Below are 23081 nucleotides of genomic sequence, written 5' to 3' on the forward strand. Positions count from 1 at the left end.
GAAATGGTTTTAAACCAACAACAAATGAGGAAATATCTATCCAAGAATATCTATGAAAATTTGGTAAGAAAAGCAAGAGTCTGGGGGTATTTAAATTAAGACAGCTACTTGCTACTTCCCTCCCTCCTCCCAGCTCAGTTAGGCTTAAACTCCATTTGGGAAAGGTGCATGGAAGAAAGAACACAGGGACCCCTCTACCTCCAGCTCCCAGTCAGACAAATTTCTTTAGGTGAGGAGGACAATGCTGGCATTTCTCATCCAGCCCACAGCTACTTGTTGCTGAGGCTAAGTTCCAAGCCAGTGCAGTCAAGAAGAGGGGTCCTCTTCTTTCTGCCTAACCTCTACTGATGAGACACCTCTGGTGCAGCACTGATGAGAACAGTGAGGCACGAGTACTTTAGCCTTAGACTCCAAGGCACTGGCACTCCACAATGTAAAAGGCAAGCCAAAAAGATCTCAGGCTACTGACCCTTCTCCTCCTCACACCAGCTACTATATTGGGGTGTCACTCACACAGGAGCATGCCACTGTTCGCCCCTTCCCCATGCCCTCCAGAGCCCTGGCTCAGAGATTTTGCCTGGGGGAAGAAGCAAACCATAAAACAGCTGTTAAGTCTCTTCCCAAAAGAACTGACTTCATTTGCAACAAAGCATGGAAAAGTTCAAGGCCTTACTATTCAGTAAGCAGGGCCTCGCTATTTTCATTGGTGCTGCACTAAAGGTAAGAGACTCTGTCCCACCAGTGGAAGTTGGGCAGAAAGAAGGGGACCCCTCTTCTTGACTGCACTGGCCTAGAATATAACCTAGGCAACAGGTGGCTGTGGGCATGGGAAATGCTAGCATCCTCCTCACCTGAATATCTAAAAAGAAAAAAAAAACAAAAACAGTGGGGTTATATGAAAGGCAATGGGAGAATAGTAGATTCTGTGAGGACATAGGCTATAGATGGCAAGTTTGCAGAACACCAAAGAAACAGCTTGGAGAAGCCCTCCAAGCTGTCAGAACAAATCTCAAACACTGAACTCGAGAACTAGTCTTTCAAGGGAGCCCGAATTTGATACTATTAGTCTGTAAAATAATGTATGGCTCAGGGCATTGTTGAACAATTAAGCAATTAGCAGGAAGTTACAGGGATTAAAGTTTGGGGTGTGGTTAAGAAAAGACAGAGAGCCCTGCCAAAACCACTGTCATCTCAGGGTGACTAATGGCACACCCAAAACTGCACCTCTCTGAGGAACGTCAGAGCCCTAACACTGTGTTGGGGGGAAATTTCACCCAGTCACTAGACAAATAAATTAACAAGTCCTAAGGTGTGAGACCATACCGAGTTGCTGCGATATATAGCGGTGGGCAAAAAGTTTACAGTTTATAATGGTGGCCTAAGTCTATAGTTCTTCACATGGAAAATATAATAATTAATAACAATACAAAAATAAACTGTGTTTCATGTACTTACAAGTGTAAACCTACTTTTGTCCACCCTTATATTATCTAAAATGTCCAATTTACAACAAAAAAATTTAAAATACCCAAAGAAACAGGAAAGTGTGACCCATACACTAAGAAAAAGGAGGCAAGAAAAAACTGCCTGTGAGAGCAATCAGATGTTGGATTTAATACAAAAGTTACTTTGAAGTAGTCATGACAAATATATTCAAAGAACTAAAGGAAAACATGTCTAAAGAAATAAAGGAAATGTAACAGTGGCACAATTAATAGAGGACATCGAAAAAGAAACAGAAATTTACCAAAAGAGGAGCTGTATTGAAATTAAAATTCTGTACTGAAAAATATAATAATTAAAAACTCACTACAACTTAATAGTAAATGTAAACTAGCAGAATTAGGGAACTCTGAAGATAGATTGAGAAAGACTATGAAATCTGAAGAACAGAGAGGGGAAAAAAGGTGAAGAAAAGTAAACACAGTTTCAGACAAAAATAGGACACTGTAAATACACATGGAGTACCAAAATGAGAGAAGAAACATGAAGGGAGAACCAAATACACCGAAGAGAGTACCAAAATGAGAGGAGAAACAAGAGCAGAAAAAAAGTATGTGAAGAAATAATGACTGAAAACTTCCCAATTTTATTAATAACACTAACCTACACATCCAGGAAGCTCAACAAACTCTAAAAAGGAAAAATGCAAGGAGATCCACAAACATTTATCATAGTGAAAGTGCTGAAAATCTTGAAAGCAGCAAAAGAAAAATAACTAGTCCCTTAAAAGTGATAAAAAAATTAAACAGTTAACTTCTCAGCATAAATAGAAGCTAGAAAACAGGAGAATAACATCTTCAGACTGCTCCAAGAAAATAAACTTGTCAACCATAAATCCTATATCCAGCAAAACTATCTTTCAAAAAATGAAGGCAAAATAGACATTCCCAGATAAACAAAAACTGAGAGAATTTATTGCTATCCAGCCTGCCTTACAAGCAACACTAAAGGGATTGCTTTCATGCTGAAAGCAAGTGACCACAGAAAGTAATTCAAATTCAAACACACACACACACACACACACAGCACCAGTAAAGGTAATTATATTAATATAAAAGTATAAATGTATATTTTTCTTCTCTTAACTGATAAAAAATGATATAAATTAGTAGGTATGCAGATAGTGTTGGGTCGTTACCACAAAGAAATGTAATATATTTGCCAGCACAGCACAAAGCAGGTGGGAGAGAGCAACGCTGTACTAGCCTAAAACAGTAACTACTGATGGTAAAGTAATAGTTATAACAACATATTGTTGCATTTGTAACATTAATAAATGTGACTGTATGCCTTAAACTCATGAGTAAGGAAAATAAATGTGACTGTACAACAATGCCATGAAAAGGAGAAAAAGAAAATAGCCCTGACTGGTGTGGCTCAGTGGTTGGAACATCATCCCATAATCAAAGGGATGAGGGCTCGATTCCCACTCAGGGCACATGCCTGAGTTGTGGGTTCATCCCTGTTCCAGATATGGACAATCCCCAGTCTGGGCAATCCCTGGTCTGGGTGTGTATGGGAGGCAACCAATTCATGCTTCTTTCTTACATGGACATTTCTTTCTCTCTTTTTCTAAAAAAGCAAATGGAACATGCTTAGGTGAGGATAAAAAAAAATTAAAAGGAAAAAAAATTAAGCTAGTATAAATCTGATGTTGATTTGAATAAGATAACATGTATATGACAAGCCCAAGAGCAACCACTAAAAATAAATTCAAAAAGATGTAGTGAAATAAATCATAAAACAAATTTAAACGCTGCATTAGAAAACATTTATTTAAGAGAAAAGAAAGAATAAAGGAAGGATACAGAACAAAACAGACATGACACACATAGGAAAAAAGTAAAATGGCAGATATAAATTCAACTTGATATATCAACAGTAATGTTAATATGAATGTATTAAAAAATCCAATCATAAAGTAGTGATTGTCAGACTAGCTAAAAAAAATGACCTAAAAACTTTATTTTTTAAGTTATTTTTATTGTTGTCCAATTACAGTTGTCCCCATTTTTCCCTAATTACTCTCCCCTGCCCTATTCACCCCCACCCCTGTCCCCCCACTGTCTTTGTCCATGGGTCCTTTATACAGGTTCCTTGACTTGACCCTTCCCTTCCTTCCCCCATTATCTCTCGCCCCTTCCTCTGGGAAACATAAACTATAGATTCAAAGACACAAAGAGAATGAAAGTAAAAGGATGTGAAGTGATGTATCATGCCAATGCTTAACAACCACAATAAAGCTGATATGGCTAAATTAACACCAGATAAACCAATTTTAAAACCAAAAAATTTTAGAGATAAAGAGGGTCATTTTATGATGAAAGGTTCAATTCATCAGGAACACGTTACAATTATAAAGATTTGTGCACTTACTAACACAACCCAAAATTCATGAAGCAAAGTCTAACGGAAATAGACAATTCAACAATAATTGGAGACTTCAATATCTCAATCTTAATAATGGATAGAACTAGGCAACAGAAAACACTACAATACAACTAGACCTAACAGACCTCTATAGAACACTATAGAATTTATATTTACTATAGAATATTCCAAACTAAAACAACAAATTACTCCTGTATATTCTCAGGTGCACATGGAAAATTCTCCAGGACAGACCATAGGCCTGTCATAAAAGAAACCTCAAAAAAATTAAAAACATAAAAATATACAAAATATGACCACAAGGGAATGAACTTATAAATCAGTAACAAAAAACGCGGAAACTCACAAATATGTGGAAATTAAACATACTCCTAAATAACTAATCAATCGAAATCAAAAAGAAAATTGGACTACTTCTGTTCAAGATGGAGGTATAGGTATACACCCTTTGCCTCCTCAAACAACCATACAAAAAATTAAAACAAGCCACATGCACCCAGACAGATAGGAGGGACAGAGAGGATGCTGTGCGGCCTGGAGAGGGGTGGTGGTGGTGGAAGGGATGGTCACACATTTACATGTGGTAGATAAAAATTCAGGATAGATACTGTAGGAGTGAGGGATTCCAGGCCCAGGCCAGACTGCAGAGCCCAGGGTTCTAGCCCTGGGAAGATAAACCCCTATTACCTCTGGCTGTAAAATCCAGTGAGGGCTGGGGCAGCAGCAGAAACTTGTTTCACTGCTTAAAGGGCCTGTATGGACTTAAACAAATGCAAACCCCACAGCAGCAGCTGGAAGGGAGATGGGTGAGGTGACTAGAAGTGGGGTAAGTGCCCCGCAGGATTCCAGAAGCCAGGCAGTGGCACAGACCCATCTGAGCCCACCCCTTCAACATACACACACGCACAAAGCCACAGAGCAATGAGGCAGGTTGCTCCTTCCCACACAATTTACAGGTGCCTTTTCTACATTATCCATGCTACTCAGACAGGAAGTAAAAGTAAGTCTACCTAATACACAGAAACAAATACAGGGAGGCTGCCAAATTGAGGAGGTGAAGAAACATGGCCCAAATGAAAGAAAAGAATGAAACCCAAGAAAAAGAGCTAAACAAAATGGAGATAGCCAATCTATCAGATGCAGAGTTCAAAACAGATGATCAGGATGTTCAAAGAACTCATTAGATACAACAACAAAATAAAAAAGACCTGGGAAGAAATGAAGGTTACACTAAGTGAAATAAAGGAAACTTTACTGCGAACTAGCAATGAAGGGGATGAAGTTGGGATTCAAATCAACAGTTTGGAACAAATGGAAGAGATAAACATTCAAACAGAACAGAAAGAAGAAATAAGAATTAAAAAAAAAACAAAAAACAAGGAGAGTCTTAGGAACCTATGGGATGACTTTAAATGTACCAATGTCCAAATCATAGGGGTGCCAGAAGGTGAAGAGGAACACCAAGATATTGAAAACTTATTTGAAAAAATAATGAAGGACAACTTCCCCAATCTGGCAAAGGAAATAGACTTCCAGGAAGCCCAGAGAGTCCCAAAGAAGTTGAACCCAAGGAAGCACACACCAAGGCACATCATAATTACATTAGCCAAGATTAAAGATAAAGAGAGAATCCTAAAAGCAGCAAAAGAAAAGGACAGTTACCTACAAAGGAGTACCCATAAGACTGTCAGTTGTTTTATTAAAAGAAACCTTACAGGCAAGAAGGGGCTGGAAAGAAGTATTCCAAGTCATGAAAGGCAAGGACCTACGTCCAAGATTGCTCTATCCAGCAAAGCTATCCTTTGAATGGAAGGGCAGATAAGATGCTTCCCTGATAAGGTCAAGTTAAAGAAGTTCATCATCACTAAGCCCTTATTATATGAAATGTCAAAGGGAATTATCTAAGAAAAAAAGATGATCAAAAATATGAACAGTAAGATGACAACAAACTCACAACTATCAACTGAACCTAAAAGAGAAAAGAAACAAAAATGAACAAAACAACTAGAACAGGAACAGAATCACAGAAATAGAAATCACATGGAGGGTTATCAGTGGGGAGGGGGGGAATGGGAAAAAAGGTACAGGAATAAAAAGCTTAAATGGTAGGTACAAAATAGACAGGGGGAGGTTAAGAACAGTATAGGAAATGGAGAAGGCAAAGAACTTAGACCCACGGATATGAACTAAGTGGGAGGGATGTTGGTAGAATGAGGGGTACAAGGCAAAGGGGAATAAGGGGGAGGAAAAAATGGGACAACTGTGGTAAAAGCTTAATCAATAAAATATACTTAAAAAAATAAAATAGTTTCATATGAAATATCCAAAACATTACTGAAAGACAGTAAAAGTTTAAAGATCAAATGCCAGTAACCAATAATATAAACTTCATATGTGCACACAACACATGCCTAGAATAACCTTATTTTGTCCTATGCTGCCTATACTAATGTATATTACTAAATTTGATAGAAATTTTCATGGAACATGTAAGTGAAAACCCCAAACCACCACATAAAATGAAAAACTAATATCTTATCAATATAGCTATGTAGGGTTAGTTTCAAGAGTTCACTGAATTTTAAAAATTCAGTAGAGTTTTTCCTTGTAACACAGTTTTGCTGGTACTGTCTCAAATGCATCTGACCAGAAAATCTAGTCTATATTCATTTTTATCTTAAGACTTCAAATACCAAGCAGAACATTGAAATTTTAACATAGTCACTATCACAAAGCCTTTCTCTTCTTGCCCATTTTCATAAAAGTCAATGTAATAAACTAAACTTACGAATAACCAAATTATTTTCAAGTTGTTCATTGTTAATCCTCTTTTTTACATCTAAGAATAGTTTGAAGTACCTGATATCATAATCTGTAACAGAAATAACAGTTTTATAGGCATAATTTTCCTTAAAGAAAAAAGATACCATATTCCCAATTACTGCTGCTCACATATTTGAAATTTTAAGTAGGATCTCATATAGGATTCATGCTACAAATTATAGAACAAGCACTGTATCGTAGCAACCCAGCAATACCACTACAGTGACACGCTAAGGATGCAATCCAAGATTCTAATTTAAGAAACTGGCACAGAATATAGGACATGTAGCTTTTTTTGGCAATAACCCTAGAACATTAATAACTAAGAGTCTAAAATCAGCTTTTATTTGAAACTTTAAAGGATCAAGCTATTATAAAGTAACAATGAAAACTTATTAACAAATGATTCACAGCATCGTAACTAAATATGACTTAGTTAAGGATCTATGTTTTCCTTACAATTGAATATTGTGGGGAAAACTGTAGACATCACATTTTAGGAAATTTGAGTATACTCACCCTCATGTTTAATATGTAAATGTATATATTAAAGACATATATAAATATATATATTAAGACAACCTCCAGAAGACTGTCTAAAACTATCAAGAGTGTAAATACTTCCATGCTTTATTCAGTTACGATTCACACTTGAATATATCCATAACTACTGCATTATAGAAGGACTGAAATACATTGTTCAATTTTTATTTCAAAAAAAAATTAACTGTTTTTTGTATTTAAAAACCATGTTTGATAAGGTAGAAATGAAGATTAGCTAATGGGACATGTTATATTAGGAAGCAGAATACTGAAAAACAAAGTCTCCTACTATGGGTTGGCCAAATAAAGTTCATTTGGTTTTTTTCTGTAAGATGACTCTACCAGTGCTTAGTTGTCTTTAAATTCATTCAAAACAATTCTGTTAGATTGTATTATGACAGCCATATCTCCATTGCATTAAAAAAAACAACAAAATTGGTGAATTTTTGTGTAGCCATTTTAATAGTGAAGATGGAAGAAAATAGGCAACATTTTCAGCAGAGGGGGCTTTATTATTTCAAGAAAGGTAAAAACACAACTGAAATGCAAAACAAACATTTGTGCAGTGTATGGAGAAAGTGCTGTGACTGATCGAACATGTCAAAAGTGGCCTGTGTAGTTTCATGCTGGAGATTTCTAGCTGGACAATGCTCTACTGTAGACCAGTTGAAGTTGAAAGTGATCATATCAAGCCATTATTAGAGAACAACTGACATTATACCCAATATACTCAAAATATCCAAGTCAATAAAGTTATTAGTGAAAATGAAAAATGTGTCTTTTATGGAAAAAAACTTAATGGACTTTTTAGCCAACCCAGTTAAATTAATGGGACATTTTATCATCTGCTTATTAATTCAATTTGAATATAAAACCTGCTCTTCATTAAATAAAACAGTTTTTTAGAAACATCTTTCTCATTTGGGACTTTTGGTGAAAAAATATGAAACAGATCTTTATAGAAGGAATGCAGGGCTAAAGCTATTTTCAGTTTTGATGGCTGTGATGAGGTTCCATCTTAGAGCTACTCCTACAAAACGCTTGCTACCATGTTAAGGAAAATGATTACATATTGTAACAAGGTTTTTCAAGTCTTTAAAGCAGGGCCAAAGGTCTACAAACACTCCACTTCCCTATACCGCTGGACCGCAGATGGTGCTGGTGGTAGTGGTAATGGTAGTGGTAGTGGTAGGGAATCCAAGAACCCTGAATTATATACAAAATATTGTAAGTGATCATTTCTGAGATGATGTATTCCTTTAAATGGATTTTCTAAGAGATCCATGTATAACCTTCCTAAAATAAAAATAAATACTAGTACTCCTAGAGATTATTTCCTCTCCTTTTAATATAAAGAATATTTATAATCAAGGTTTAAAATGAAGAGATTATTTCCAGATATAAAAAACTTTGTTCAGAAGACATTCTGAATTCATTGTAATTTTTTCAGAAATATGCTATTTACAATATTCTATTAAAGTAAAAACAGTAAGTTTATAAAACAGCATGTATTATATAATCACAGTGATGGATAAATACAGGAAGATGCTCAAAATTTTAGAAGAAATTTCCTGTAGCTGGGGATTTTTATTTTCTATATTAGTAAGGTTCTTTTTTCATTTGTTTTTAACAGCAATTCGGTAAGTTCCTACAAGAATAATAAAGCCATTGTAAAAGAAATAGGATAGTTAAGAATATGACATTTCTCATTGCAGTCTTTAAATGAGTTTATTTTAGAAAACCATGAAAACTGAGACTCACTCATGACTCACAGCAAGTATTGTATCCTAAAATAGTAATTCCTATTCCACAAGAGAAGTTTCTTTTCTAGATCTTAAAAAAAAAAAAGCAGTTCTCAAAATATGGTATGTGTAAGGTCACCCAGGTGGTCCAAATTAAAAACAGAATATCAAAATATATGAAATACCAAAACCAGTGAAGTCCCTGTGTATTTGGTAGCTAGGCAAAGGCTGAGCTATTTTTACCTTTCCTACATGAATGACTGGACTTTCCTATGAAGACAGTATGACTGAAGATTAAATGCATCTTACCCTAAAAGCACTTCGCTGTTTCATGTGCTACTTTATTTCCACTTTGGATTCAAAGTTAGGCTGGTTCACAACCTAAATTTGTGGTTATCATTCATTGGAAACACAAGTGTATATGGAAAACTAAAAACTACTTAAGGAGGTTGTGGGGGCGACTTTCCTCACAAGTCCCCCGGAGTGCCACAGATGGAGAGTAATCATGATAGAGACATGATGTGATCTGCTTAGGGAGGAGAAGTGGCCATTTTCCCAAAGGAAAAAGGCCGTGGAAAGTGGCCAGTTTCTCCGAGGAGAAAAAGGCCGCAAGCCCCCTCCTCCAGATCCTTTTATTGGGTTATAATACACAGGAATATAGGGTGGCAAGGATCAAACAGTAGATAATATTTTAAAGAAATCTGGGGGCTTACTATGAGTCAGAGTCTGTCAGGAACAGAGTTTTAGGGTTTCTTGCTCGAACCCTTAACATATGAATGAAAGCACTCTTAGCAGAGTAGATTTCACAGGTTTATCAGGAAATCTTTGTGATGCCAGATTTTCCCCCAGGACCCGCTCTAGCAAGGCAAGGAGCTGCACCTCTCCCCAACAGGTATTCAGGCTTAAGGGGATTAGAGCCAGGAAGCGTTTCTTCCACAGAACATGGGGACTCAGGCTATCTCAAAGTGGGAGGGGGCGGGGCGAGAGTCCATTGCTCCCGCTTTGTTGCAGCCTCCCCCCCCCCCCAGTCCTTCCATGAAGGCCTCCCAAGTGATCCAGTCTGGCTTAGGTTGACCCCTGCTGTGAGGGGTCTTACCCGTCATTGACTTCTGACCAAGCTTTGGGGGCAGAAGAGGAAACTGAGGCACCAGAGACAAGCTTTGTCTCCTGTGGCTCGAATTCCAAAGGTCCTCCCTCATCCTTGCCACAAGGGGTCGAGATACAATTCCTAAAACCAGGCAGAGTAGTCTGCAACAGGAGGTGACATGTCTAATTTCAGCTTTTCTAGATGTTTTAGCAGGAGAATACAGCAAAGTGATAGATGAATTAGCCCAACTGGCTTTTATATCCAAGTCTTAGTCATCTTGTCCCAACTTATTTTTCTTCCTCAAATTAGGAAATAATTAACAGAATGACAGTGCTATGCTAAACATGGCCAGTTTTTTTTTTTTAAGTTTCCCAAAACTATATGCACAGGTTCTGTAAAGGTGAACTGAAATATACCCATCATTTCCAACAGAGAAGCAAAAATAAGCAGAGTCTGATCAATTCTTCCATAATAATCCCTCAAAACTTCTAACTATGGACTATAACTTAAACTGAATAGCCACTCCAAATCATAAACCTAGCTCTGACACAAATGTTGAGTGATTAAAAGTCCACTTTACCTTATTTCTCAGTACTCATTCATAAAACAAATGTTCTCCAATAAAATTATTTAAAAAGGGAGAAATAGTGCTAGAAGAGAAACCCAAAGAAGATCAATGAAGCATTTTTGTATCAGGAGAATTTAATAAATAAAGATCTCCTGCTTTAAACTTTCTTAGAAAAACCTACATTCAATACTTGCCTACTTGCCCAGGATCGAAAAGAAATCAATATCTTGGTAAGATTTTTAATTATAAATATTTCTCCTTTTCACTATTAGAAAACATGGTGCCGGTTTTGGTTTAGTGCTAGCAATACACATCTGCAATTTAATATTATAGAAGAAGAATCAATAACCCAGAAGATATTGAACTATAAATGACCTGCATAAATATATAACCTGTTTTGGTTTCTTTATCACCAAAATGCTAAGCTTTGGTCTATATGTAAATATTAGTCAGTTATATATTGCACATTATAGTATGACAAAATGAAAATAGTGTTTTTATTTAAGTTCATTCAATTTAACCTTAAAACCAAGCACCGACTAATGCTTGGTTTCCTCCACCAAATGCTGTGGAGGAAAATATGGATCTCAGGTCTTGGAACACTTACAGTCTGAAGGCAAAAAACAAACAAGTAACTCTAAACTTACTCATGCACGTGTCCCAACATATTTTGTGATCCCCCTCACACATATACCATCTGGTATACACAGATGGACATTCCACTAAATAGGGAATACATAGCCCCAATTTGGCCAGAAGACCAAGCAACCAGCATCCCAAACTGTAGACTTTTATCTGAAATCTAATAATCAATGTTTATAAGTCACAGAAATTACCAAATGAGCACTCTATGATTTACACATCCAAAAGTCTATTTGGTATTTACACCTGGGTTTCCAAACAACATCTCAAATTTAAAATTTCCAAAATTCAACTCCAGATTTTCCCTCTATACTGGTTCCTTCTCTAATTTTCTACTTCTCGGTGATTGGTGGCAGAACTATCTACCCAGTGGTCCAAGCTGAAACACCTGGGAATCATCCTCGGTTCCTGCCTTTCCTTCTCCATCTCCCCACAAACAATTCATTAACAAGCCCTATCTACGATATCCCTCAAATACATCTTTCTCTCCATCCCCACTGCTACTCATATCCTTACCCAAGCCACATTGTGCCTCACCTAGCCTATTAAAATAACCAGTCCTCCTTGTAGAAATCTTGTTACAATCCATTCTCCAAACTGCAGTTAGAGTGAATCTTTTTAACTGTCAAGTTTCCCAAAAGAGATGTCCATATTCACTCACTAGCTTTCACAATTTCCATTCACTCCTCACTTTACCGGAATTTCAAGCCTATCAATTCTTTAAAATGCCTCTCAAGTCACCAGTGCAAGTTGCCTAAAGACTACCAAACTTTTCAGTTCTTATTTATTTGACTTGTCAACAGCTTTTTTTCACTGTTACTAACCCCAGCCCCATTTTTTAAGACTCTTTCCCTTAACTGCCTTGTCTCTACTCTCTCCTGTCCTCCTTTGCTTCCACTCAAGCTGTCTCTCTTGGATGGTGGTTACCCCTTTCCCTCGATTGTCATCTAAATGACAGTATTCCTTGGCCTCCTTTCATTCTACACATTTCAGTGAGCAGTTGCTTCTACTTGCATTGCTTCAAATGCTACATTTCATCTAAAGAAATGAGATGATCTCTAGCACAGGTCTTTCTACTTAGCTCCAGACCAAGTATCTAACTTCCTACCAGACAGCTTGACTTCAGTTTCCCACAGGCACTTCAACCTCTCCGACAAGGAGCCCTTATCTTCTCCCAAGCCTCATCTTCCTTTTCCCCTTTCAGTAAAATTGCTATCATACTTCTAGCTGCCCAAGTTGGAAACGTGTCATCGTAGATTGTTACCGCTTGCCATGGCCTGCCTGTGACATCTCATCCCCACCTAGGCAAGGCCACCTTCCTCTCTTGTGTGGATTACTGCGCCAGTATCCTAACAAATGTTCCTCACTCCCATTTCTCAACACCGTCTTCTTACTAATATCAGGAATAAATGCAGTACATGGTATCAAGACTATGACCTAGCTCCCAATTGTTGCTCCAGTCGTCTTCTCTAGCCAGTTTCCTATTGTAATAGTCTCTATCACAGCCACATAAACTGCTGGCAGTTCCCTAAACAATCTACGCTCACTTACCTCTAGGGTTGAACATACTGTCCTTTAGGTGGACCTCTTAGACCAAATCTGTCTTTTAGGTTTCAGTTTACCTTTCATTTTCTCCAGGAAGCCTTCCCTGATCTCTCTCCTCATATAGCAAAACTGGGCAAGGCCCCTCACATACTCCCTAGCCTCTTACTGCTTATTCTTATCACAGCATTTGCCACACTAATTTAAACTGCCTGCTTCCATGTCTATATTCCCCACCAAATTAAAATCTCCTACAGGTATTCAATTTTAAAAGAAAATATATTCACCATTTTACTCCCTTTACTAAATTATAATTTCTACAATGGTTCACCTAAATTCTATGCACTATGAACACCAAAAAGAAGAAAAAGTTTCTGTACTAGATTTTGAAAACAAAGTGTGTATCTAGTTTCATAGCAGGCAAACAAAATTTTTTTCCTGTGGCCAACCAAAAGAAGAAATGACAGTGCGAGTTTTTTTAAAAAGCAGAAACATAATCGTACAGGAGTTATATATTATTCTACTTATAACTTCAACAGGTGTTTATCTCTAAAAAAATCTGTCTGAAAAACGTTAAAAAAAAAACCAGTTTTGCTAAATCAAAACTCTCTGAGTTTTACAACACAAACTGTCCCACCTTTTTCATTTTATCAATTTAGAAGCATGAAGATTAACAATGAGTTCAAATAATCATCAACTTCTGATAATAATTATAATTCTAGAATGACCTTTACCAATGATTATGAAACAAGGGCAAAACCAATCAGAGAAAATGTGTAACTGTGAAGCTATATTTACGATTTGGTATTCCTGAACTATAAGTTCTAGGTCCAGTCATTAAAAAGTTCTGGTTTCAACCCTGACCAGGTGGCTCAGTTGGTGGAGGGTCATCCCGTACACCAAAAGGTTGTGGGTTCAATTCCCATCAGGGGACATACTCATACCTAGGTTGAGAGTTTGATTCCCATTTGGGGTGTGTGTGGGAGGCAACTGATAAACGTTTCTCTCTCACATCAATGTTTCTCTCTCTCCATCTCTCCCTCCCTCCACCCTTGTCTCTCTCCCTAAAATCAATAAACATATCCTCAGGTAAGGACAAAAAAAACAGTTCTTGTTTCACACATTGAATATCTTTTTAGCCATTGTCTATACAGTTTGTTTACTAAGCAAAGTCTGAGAGAGTACCTAAGAGCTTTAAAACCCCATACTTTCCTCTTTACCTTAAAGAAAGCTTCACTGATGAAATGACAAGATGGCTACTAATTTAGAATAAGAGTGAAATTGATTTCCAATGAAGGTTAAACTTGAATGACCTCTGTGGTTCCACGCAACACTTGAAGGCTCAACCACAAATAACATCACAGTAAGGTTATAGTAGGTGCAATTAACATCACCATTCCAGTAGGAGGAGTGTGTTCCCAAGAAATCTCGTGCCTTTAGGATTGAAGTTAGAAATAGGTTCTCTGAATTTTATCATGTGAGCCTATCATCTTCAGCAAAGTATCCCTACCCACCCCAAAATCATAACTGGTTTCTTCTGGAAGTCTAATCTGATTGCAGGATTTCTAAAATTCATTACTTACTCCAAAAGCCTATGTAAATAAATTCCTATATGGAAGAGTAAAAAACGATACTCATAAAAAATAGGCTTGAAGCTGCTTATTAGTCAATATCTTGCTCAGACAAGTACAGGTTATTCTGCATAAGCCTAGGCTGTCATATTAAACTCTTTCAACAAATCATTCAGGTTTCTTGTTACGTGATAACACACAAAAATTACATATTTAAAATCTGTTCATCTCCTTCAAGGACATCCTTACAAATCAAGATTTGTACCTCAAACTTAGAAATTACTTTTTCACACGAATTTTACACAATACCTTTCCTAGCAAGAAATCTATCAGTAATGTTACATGTCACTTATACCAGTCATTTGCAAAGCACAAAATACAAAAACAAACACTTCTTTGTTTCAAACCTACATTTACTATTTACTATCATAGTATTAAAAACCCGAAATTTATTCACTTTAAAATCTTGAACCAGATTTAGGCACAAATATATTAAAACAACAAACAAAACAGAAGAAAACCAATCTGCTGGTAGATAGCATCAAACATCACTGATACAAGCACAATCAAGTCTGGCGACGGGGAGGAACAGAAGACAACCTTTATGAAAACAGTGAATCTGTTTACATGACCGTACTTATTATGCACAGAATACAGTGATTTAACATAATGGGCTGCAAAAACAGATGAATTCTTTCACGAAAATTGTATCATCTTATTCTGGAGCGAGAACACAACAACTACACTAACAAGGGAACATGGACTCAAAACAACAAATCAACAAGTACAGGTATTATTCAAACTGGTTAGCAGAAAAGCCAAAACTAAACTGGGTACAGACGGAATGTAAGTGGCCCCAGGTAAAGCTGTGGTCAAGATTAAGATAATAGTAGTGAAAACACTCTGAAGAAAAACATTTCTTAATGCTAAATAAATACAAGGCATGCCCCCAAACACAGTTAAATTATAGTTCATTTAATACCTGATATTCAACACACAGTAGTAATACTACTCCTAAATCTTCAAGAATCAGAACAATGATCTGCGCATACAACAAACAGCAGTTTTACACTCCAAAGTGGTTGGAATCATCATGTTACCCTGTATGAAGAGATTAAAATGAGGCAAACCTCTATTGCACATTCTCACTTTTATTGACAGCTCAGCCACAGCTCCAAAAATCACAAAGAAAAACTGATGACCTAGTACCAAATGATAACAGCTGAGTTTTAATTATGATAACTACAGCAAAATTCAATAGAATCATTTCATCATACCTAAAACTTCAAAATCTTGGACAGCACTATATCCCCTTTAGGAAAGCAGCTGATCAGCCACAGGGGGCAGCAAAGTTAAGAGAGTGGAAAGCAAATGGCAGGAGGTGAAGTCAGGGCAGGAAATGTTAATAAGCTGGGTAATTAACCATGAATATTAGAGAGAAAAGGACAAAAAGTCTTAATTAATGAATTAAATCAATAGACAGATAATGCTAAACTAGTGATTCTCAACCATGGCTGTATAGTAATATCACCCCAGGAACTTTTAAAAGTACAAATGCCTGGGTCCTACCTTAGAACAATTAATTAGAATTTCTCTAGGGTGCAGAACTACTTTTTAAAGCTCTCTGAGTGAATACCTGGGGCTGAGAACCAGAGTGATAAACACATAAAAAATAAAAGTAAGCTAGTCTCTATTCTCAACATTTTACAAATTTTAAAAATTACATTAAAAAATAAACCACAAAAATCTATTTCCCAAATGCGTTCTTTTCATTGAGAAAGCATTGTCATCCAAGGAGGGACATAACTCATTAAGGACTAATTCATCTTTATAATTTTATCAAGGGAAAATGTTATTTTTACCAGTAAAACACGATTAAACTAAAGTTCAAAGAGGTTAAACAATTAGCCCAAAGTAACTGTAAGTCATTGATGATGCAGGAAGACAACTTGAGCCCACTCTTTATTTACGAGTGGTGCTTCATCTCAATGACCACACTATTTCAGTAAACACATTTTACTGAATTATCATTTTATTTAATTACATATTTCTGAAAATAAACTAAAATTTAACTACGAGGATGTAATAAAAATGGGGGAAAAGAAATCTGACCCTAAACAGCAATTCCAAAGACACTAAATTAGACAAATAAAAAAGTCTCTCCATGTTAAAACTTGCAATGGATATTATATCAATTTCATTAAGAAATATATCCCCAGAAAGTTTTGAGAAATTAAAATATAAGTCTAACAGAAGAAATAGGATATTCAAGAAAATAGTCCTAAAGTGACTAAAATGTTATATTCTTTTGTGAACAAACCTTTTTATTGGCATATTCTGATGAATGTCAGCTCTGGTTTAGTGCCTCCTCGATTACAAAAAGGGATTTTGGACTTTGATGGAACGATACTATCTTTGAGAAGATTTATACACGTTAAATGTTTACTTAGTAGTGTTTTCCCCTGACAAAAAAAAGTTACGATAGTTATGAAACTTCAGAACATGTCAGTGTTCTTATTCCAGTTACCCTAAAAGACCACGTAACTCAAGGGGGAAAAAATATTTGTTCCCTAAAGGTAAGCGAGGCACTTCAAATAGACACCACTGTTACTGGCCTCCATAACTCCAGTGGGACCTACTTTCTAAGAATTTACCAATGAAGAATCCGAGTGATACTTGGAAGTTCTTCACCTCATATGAAGGAGACTTCAATCTCAAAACCAGCTTCATTCAGTTCTTTGTTATTTTCTGGCTGTCTCCTATGAGAAATGCAAATCCATATGCTTCTACTGGTTAATTCAATTTCTTTGCTTGGTAATACCTTCTAACTACAGCTTCCAATATTTTAAAGAGTTTGACTATCCTATTTCCACTTCCACACTTATGCTGAAAGATGTTATAGCTTCACTTCACAGAAATCATATCTGAAAACTAACTTTAAATGAAATCATACTGTAAGTACACTAGGAAAGTTTACTATTTATGTGAACCCTTCATTTTAAAAAGTACTTTTAATCTGGATTTTCAAATATTAAAGAGAATGGAAGCTAACATTCTTTGCCTATTTTTAAGCACTTTAATTACATTATTTCACTTAATCCCCACGATCCTGGGGAGATAGAAGGTATTATCCCCATTTTACAGATAAGGAAAACAACTCAGAAAGATTAAAAATTTGCCTGTGACTCAGGACTGACTCCAATGACCCAACTCTATCATACTGCTGCCAACTTTCATAAAATAGGTTATCAGCAAAAATATTGATATCATTTGACCTGGGTTTGTGTGCTAGTTGCAACACCATCTAGATAAATAATCACAGGCCTGAAACTAAACTGTTTAAACCTCAATTTTCTTATGGATAAAGTGGGAGTCATGCTGCTCTTGTATGTTACTGGGATGACCCAATGAAATACAGTGTTTGTGAAAGTACACTGAGCTGAGGATTGTCACAGAACAGTGGGGTGTGAAACCTCAGCAGGTGTGAAAAAGCAAGGAATACCAGGGATCAGGAGTTAATACACCTTCAGGTTATTTCACTTATGAATTATAATTTTTGTTAAAGTGGAAAATAATACATACATGCTACATATTCTATAAATGTAAGGTACCTACTACTTTACCAAACCAACCTGTCAGACTTAAAATAGGTTAAACAGGCTGAAAAACTATCTACTGTAAATAACAGATTTTTAAAGTTACTAGAAGTTTAAGGTAGAAAAATTAAGTCCTATACCAACTAATTTAAATTTTAAAAAAAGATAAGTACAACAGGAAAAAAAAGTCTTTTAAAAAGACTTGTTTATTTAATACTTTCTTTAGCAAAACAAAATTTACTCTGAACATTTCCCATTAAAAACCTGCAACCCACTTACTACATGTTTTTGCACAAATAAATTTCTTGTAGATGAAAAAGGTGAGTTATTTTGTTAATTCTTATAGTGTGCTTTGAGGAAAATAGCAGGCACCTTTCCAGTTTAGACCCATGCGGACAAAGTGTAACATAAGCAGGCTGTTAAAAACACTTGAAAGATCTTGGATGCCCACAGATATCTGAATCACTCCACAGTAAGATTATATTTCAGAGTAGAAAGAAAAATTCTCTCTCCACTGGTTTTTGTTAAGGCCACATTGGGAAAGAACTACTACTGGCAGAAAAAGCACACAACGCTGTGGTATCGGGTATGCTGCCAAAGTACCAAGTGAAGCAACTGAATTTAAAAAACAAAAACAAGCACCCCCAGCCCCCACTTTTCAGTTTGGCATCTAGAGTAGAAGTATTTCTTCCTATTAGGGGTCATCCAAGCAAAGGTCTCACTTTCCTCAATCAAATTTGCAGATTATATTTTCATGCAAAATATATAGAATTAATCTAAAGTTCCACTTTTCTCTACTTGTGACCAAAATACTATAAATAAAATATTCCATGGCACCTTCAACTTGTAGAACTATATATCATATAACTTAGATGATTTCTGATTGCACATTTTCATCAGGCTTTTAAAAACAAAATGTATTAACACTTCATCTCCTGACTTAACCATGTTTTATATTCAGTTATTTGTATTAAACAAAAGTAAATATTATATTCACAAGGACAATATTAAGGAACCACAACACCTTACTAAAAAGCAAAATAAACGTGAAAGAAAAAAGCTAGCACTAAACCTTCAAACTGTAAAAATTCAACAATTTAATGAAAAAATCAGTAATATAAAAGTAACTATGATGATGTAATTAAGTTTTAAGATTTAAAATCCATGAACACTAAATTAACGTCCTAATAGGTAAGGTGATATTCTTTTATAGTTATGACATCACTCAAGAATTAAAGTCTTGGTAATGCCTACCATTGTGGTTCACCCTTGACTACAAATACATAAATTTTAGCAATTTCTGTATGCCAAAAAGCAAGTGGTAAATACAGTAAGACAGGCTACACATACCTTAGATAAAAACCTTCTTTAAAAACCCAGTTCGATTCTGGCTGTTGGATGCTCTTTAGAAGCACCCCAAGAAACAGTGCCATGTAAGGTCTGAATGGGGTTCCACAGCCATTGTATGTAGGTCAACTGTGATTTGATCTGGGGTTTTCTTTAAACTCCTAGCCAAACTAAGGCTGGATTCCTGGGCAAATTAGAACCAGATTGGCTTGAAGAGACTAAATGGATTGAAAACTCTGCTGAACATTTATCTATTTCAGTATAAACCTTTGGTTTCCTGGCCTGGCAAAACGGACGATCTAAATTCTAATAGCTTTCTTTCGTCAAAAAATTGTTTTAAATGTCTAGGAGCATTATCATCTTGTGCCATGATGATTTTGATCTCAAAAAAAAAACCCCACACCGAAGACAACAAAATTAAAAGGTAGTAATCCGCGACGATTAAACTAGAACACCGGGAGACAATTTACTAAATTTTTTCTGAATTTAGTGGGAAAAGTGAGCCAAATTCTGCTGCAAGGCAGTAAGCACGGATACCAACTTGAATTAGTGTACAAACCGACACAGCCCCTGGGATCACTCACTGCTCGGCGAACTAAGTTCCCATTCCAATGCGAAGTAACACTACCTACTCCTTTATTCCGTCTCCAAACTCACCGCGTAAATCTTCTCAAAGTAAAGTCTCTCCAGTCTTTGGGCCACACGATAACATTCAAACCTAACGACCCAGTTCATAAGGCACTATACAGGTCAGATTTTTAGGCTTTTTCTTTCTAAGTACATCTCAAGGCCAAGTAACCCTTAACCGTTGCCTGCATTACGATTCCCAGACTGAAGGACTCTTAGGGACAATTCATGGGAGGGGGTGGGGGAGAGGGTGGGTTCGGACGCTTCTAAGGGGAAAAGGAAAGGACGAGCTGCGAGGGTCCGAAAAGAGGAGGGGGTCTCGGGAAAGTAAAGGTCGGAAGGTTAGGCAGCTTGTTAAAGCCAGCCTGGGGAAGGGGAAAGCACGCCCCACCCCGCTGGACGCACTTGGAGAGTCCCCGTAACCCGGCAGGTGAACGAGCACCAGGTGGTGGTGGTTGGGGCGGGGGCGGGGGGGTTCGCGGCCTCCTCCCAGCTGGGAAGAGTTCAGGGAAATCCGGGAGAATCCGAAAAACCTGTTGGAGTCAAGGGGGGAGGGGGCGCCAAAGCATCGCGGGGCAGGAGGGACCCCAGAAGGAAATGGCTCTGCGGCCGCTCCTGGCCGCACTGCGCCCCCGGTCGGGGGTTACCTTTGAGCTGGGGCAAGGGGTGCAGCTCCGCCTGGCTGCCCTGGCTGCGGAACTGCGACGAGCCCTGGGAGCGCTTCTGCCTCAGCGCCTTGCGCACCGATTTCCGGGTGAAGCCGTCCACTTTCTCCGAGGCCGAGATGGCGGCGCTAGCAGCCCCCGCCGGCAGCGGCGACGACGACGACATCTCCGCGGCCCTGCCGCTTGGCAGCTCTGGCTGCTGCTTGCACGGAACGGGCAGCGGCGGGAGGAGGAGGCGCGGGGGGTGGGGAGGCGCGGAGCGGTCGCGCCCCTCCGCCCGGTCCCCCCGGCCACACCGCCTTCCCGCTCCCCGGCGCGGCCGAGCTTCTCCTTGCCCCGCGCCAACGCCTCACGGTCGCATCTCGGTGCTGAAGATTCCTGGTCCCCGCCGCGCGGCGGGCTCCCGGGGCTGGCGGAGGCAAGGGCGGAGGCGGAGGAGGGCGAAGAAGTTGTTGACACCGGGCGCGGAGGGCGGGTGGAAGGGAGCCTGAAGTTTAGGCAGCTGAGGCGAGGGAGCAGGGGTGCAGGCGCGGAGGGGTGCCTCTCGTCCCTTCAGTCCCGGTGGCCGGTCGGCCAGCACCTCAGTGGCCGCTGCCAGCGCTGCCCGCTCTCCCCGGAGCTTCCTCCCGAGGCGCTGCCATCGCAGGTCCCTTCTGAGCCACCGCCGCGGTGCCCCCTTTCCCCTGTCAGTGCAGTCCCTTCATCTCCCGTGGCCGGGACCCGCCGCCCGGGCTCTGAGCGCGCACACTCGCGCTCCGCACAGAGCGGAGCGGTCCGCGCCCCCTCCCCCGCGCGCCCTTCCGCCGCCCACGCAGAACCCCCTGCGAGCCTCCGCTACAACTTGAGAAGGTGGTGGGGACGCGCAAAGAGGGGAGTGTGTGTGTGCACGCGCGGGCGCGCGCCGAGGCGTGTGGCCCGGGGGGAGGGGCCTCGCGTGGGGTGGGGAGGAAGGAGATTGACAACTTCCGTGGGGTCCCGTCAACCCCTCGGGATACTCTGGAGGGAGTAGTGGGTGGTAAAGCATGCCAGCTCTCAGCCAATAGCAGGGCTAAGCGGCAGTAACGCGGTGAGGCACAGCCTCCTGGAACAAGTCTCAAGCCGAGACTTTAGGCAAGGGAATGGGGAGTGGTTGTGTGACGGATTTTGGTCACAGCCAATCGTAAGTGAGGATGGCGAACGGAGTGCCGCTTGCGTCACAACGGCGCAATGAATTTTCTTGGAAGGGGAAGTGCCCCTCCACCAGTGAGCATCTTTTGACGCTTGCACGACAGCTCCGGGAGATTACTGCTTTCCTGACAGTTTATGAGAAGACCAGGAAAAGAGAGGGAGTGGTTTAGAGAGCAAAACAGAATGCCCCTTCCCTCCCGTCTCCTCTCTGCCGGCCAATGAGGAACTGAAGCGACTGGTGGGGTGCTTGAGGACCGGGGCGGGAAAAAGCTCCCCGCCTTGCGTCACTGAAGAGGGGCGGGGCAAGGATAGGGTGGGGAACGACCGGTGTGATTGACGGGCTCTTTAGCCCCGGGGAGTGGGGGGGAAGGCTAGGAAGTGGGTTTGTCCAATCGGAGTGAGGTACTGGGCTTCTGGGCGGGCCTTACAGCCTCACTGGCCCTAAACCGAGTAATTGGTAGTTGAGTAAATTGAGAGGTTTAACTACTCCAGTTCCTGACAACTGTGCTTGTGCCAGACTTGGGCAATCTTGCCCAATCTTTGAAATCTATTTCAAAGATTTCTCCAAATCTACACCCTCCAAGAAGAGGTTTCTCATATCAATTTAGTACTCCACTAATTTTCACCCCTTAATCAGCCAAAGACCTTACTGATACAGTGGTTTGTGTATTTTGGGCTTGCTGTTTACTCTTACTGGGATCTCTTCCTTGGAATTTCCATCTAGATTTTAAACTTCTTAAGGACAGGGACAGGCCGTCTAGTTTTTAGTGCAATGTTTTCCATATAATGATGCTTACTAAAAAATAAGTGAGTGTTATATGAGAAGTAAAGCAGAGAAACAGATGTTCTGTTCTCTCCCTACCTTATTACTCAAATTACAAAAAGTACTAAACAAAATTTTAAAAATTGTCATTTACGTAAAATTGGTTAAACACTTGTGGAGTAGAAGGAGTGGTAAATTATTAAGCCTAGAAAAGAAAAGTAAATAAGTGAGCTGAATAGTCTTGTCTTCCTTTGACTTGTCGGTTTTGCACTGGTGTACTCAAATCTTCATTCTTTTCCGGGAACTCTAGTCCTTTTCTGTTAGACATAATTAAAATAGTTGCAGGTATTTAAGCAAAACTACCTGATGCATATGTATGGAAGATTCCAACTTTGGGTAGGAAGTTGGGTTCTATATCTAGAACCAAAGTACTACCTTAAAATATTTTCTTCCTCAGATTCACAGAGCAATGAAATTGTACCCAGTCCTTCCAGTCAAGGAGTT

The 23081-nt window shown here is 39.0% G+C and overlaps 1 protein-coding gene across 1 annotated transcript in view; it reads right to left on the reverse strand.

The window, feature by feature from the left end:
* PPP2R5A (protein phosphatase 2 regulatory subunit B'alpha) overlaps positions 1–21533 on the reverse strand; it is a 71820-nt gene extending 50287 nt beyond the window's left edge. Inside the window, exon 1 of the mRNA XM_037136960.2 lies at positions 20630–21533. Coding sequence (XP_036992855.1) covers positions 20630–20813 — 184 coding nt within the window. The 5' untranslated portion in view covers positions 20814–21533. The remainder of the gene's footprint in view (positions 1–20629) is intronic.
* Positions 21534–23081: the final 1548 nt, after the last annotated feature.

Source organism: Artibeus jamaicensis, unplaced genomic scaffold, assembly GCF_021234435.1.
Source record: "Artibeus jamaicensis isolate MK-2021 breed Jamaican fruit bat unplaced genomic scaffold, CSHL_Jam_final contig_2170, whole genome shotgun sequence".
NCBI classification, from domain to species: Eukaryota; Metazoa; Chordata; class Mammalia; order Chiroptera; family Phyllostomidae; genus Artibeus; species Artibeus jamaicensis.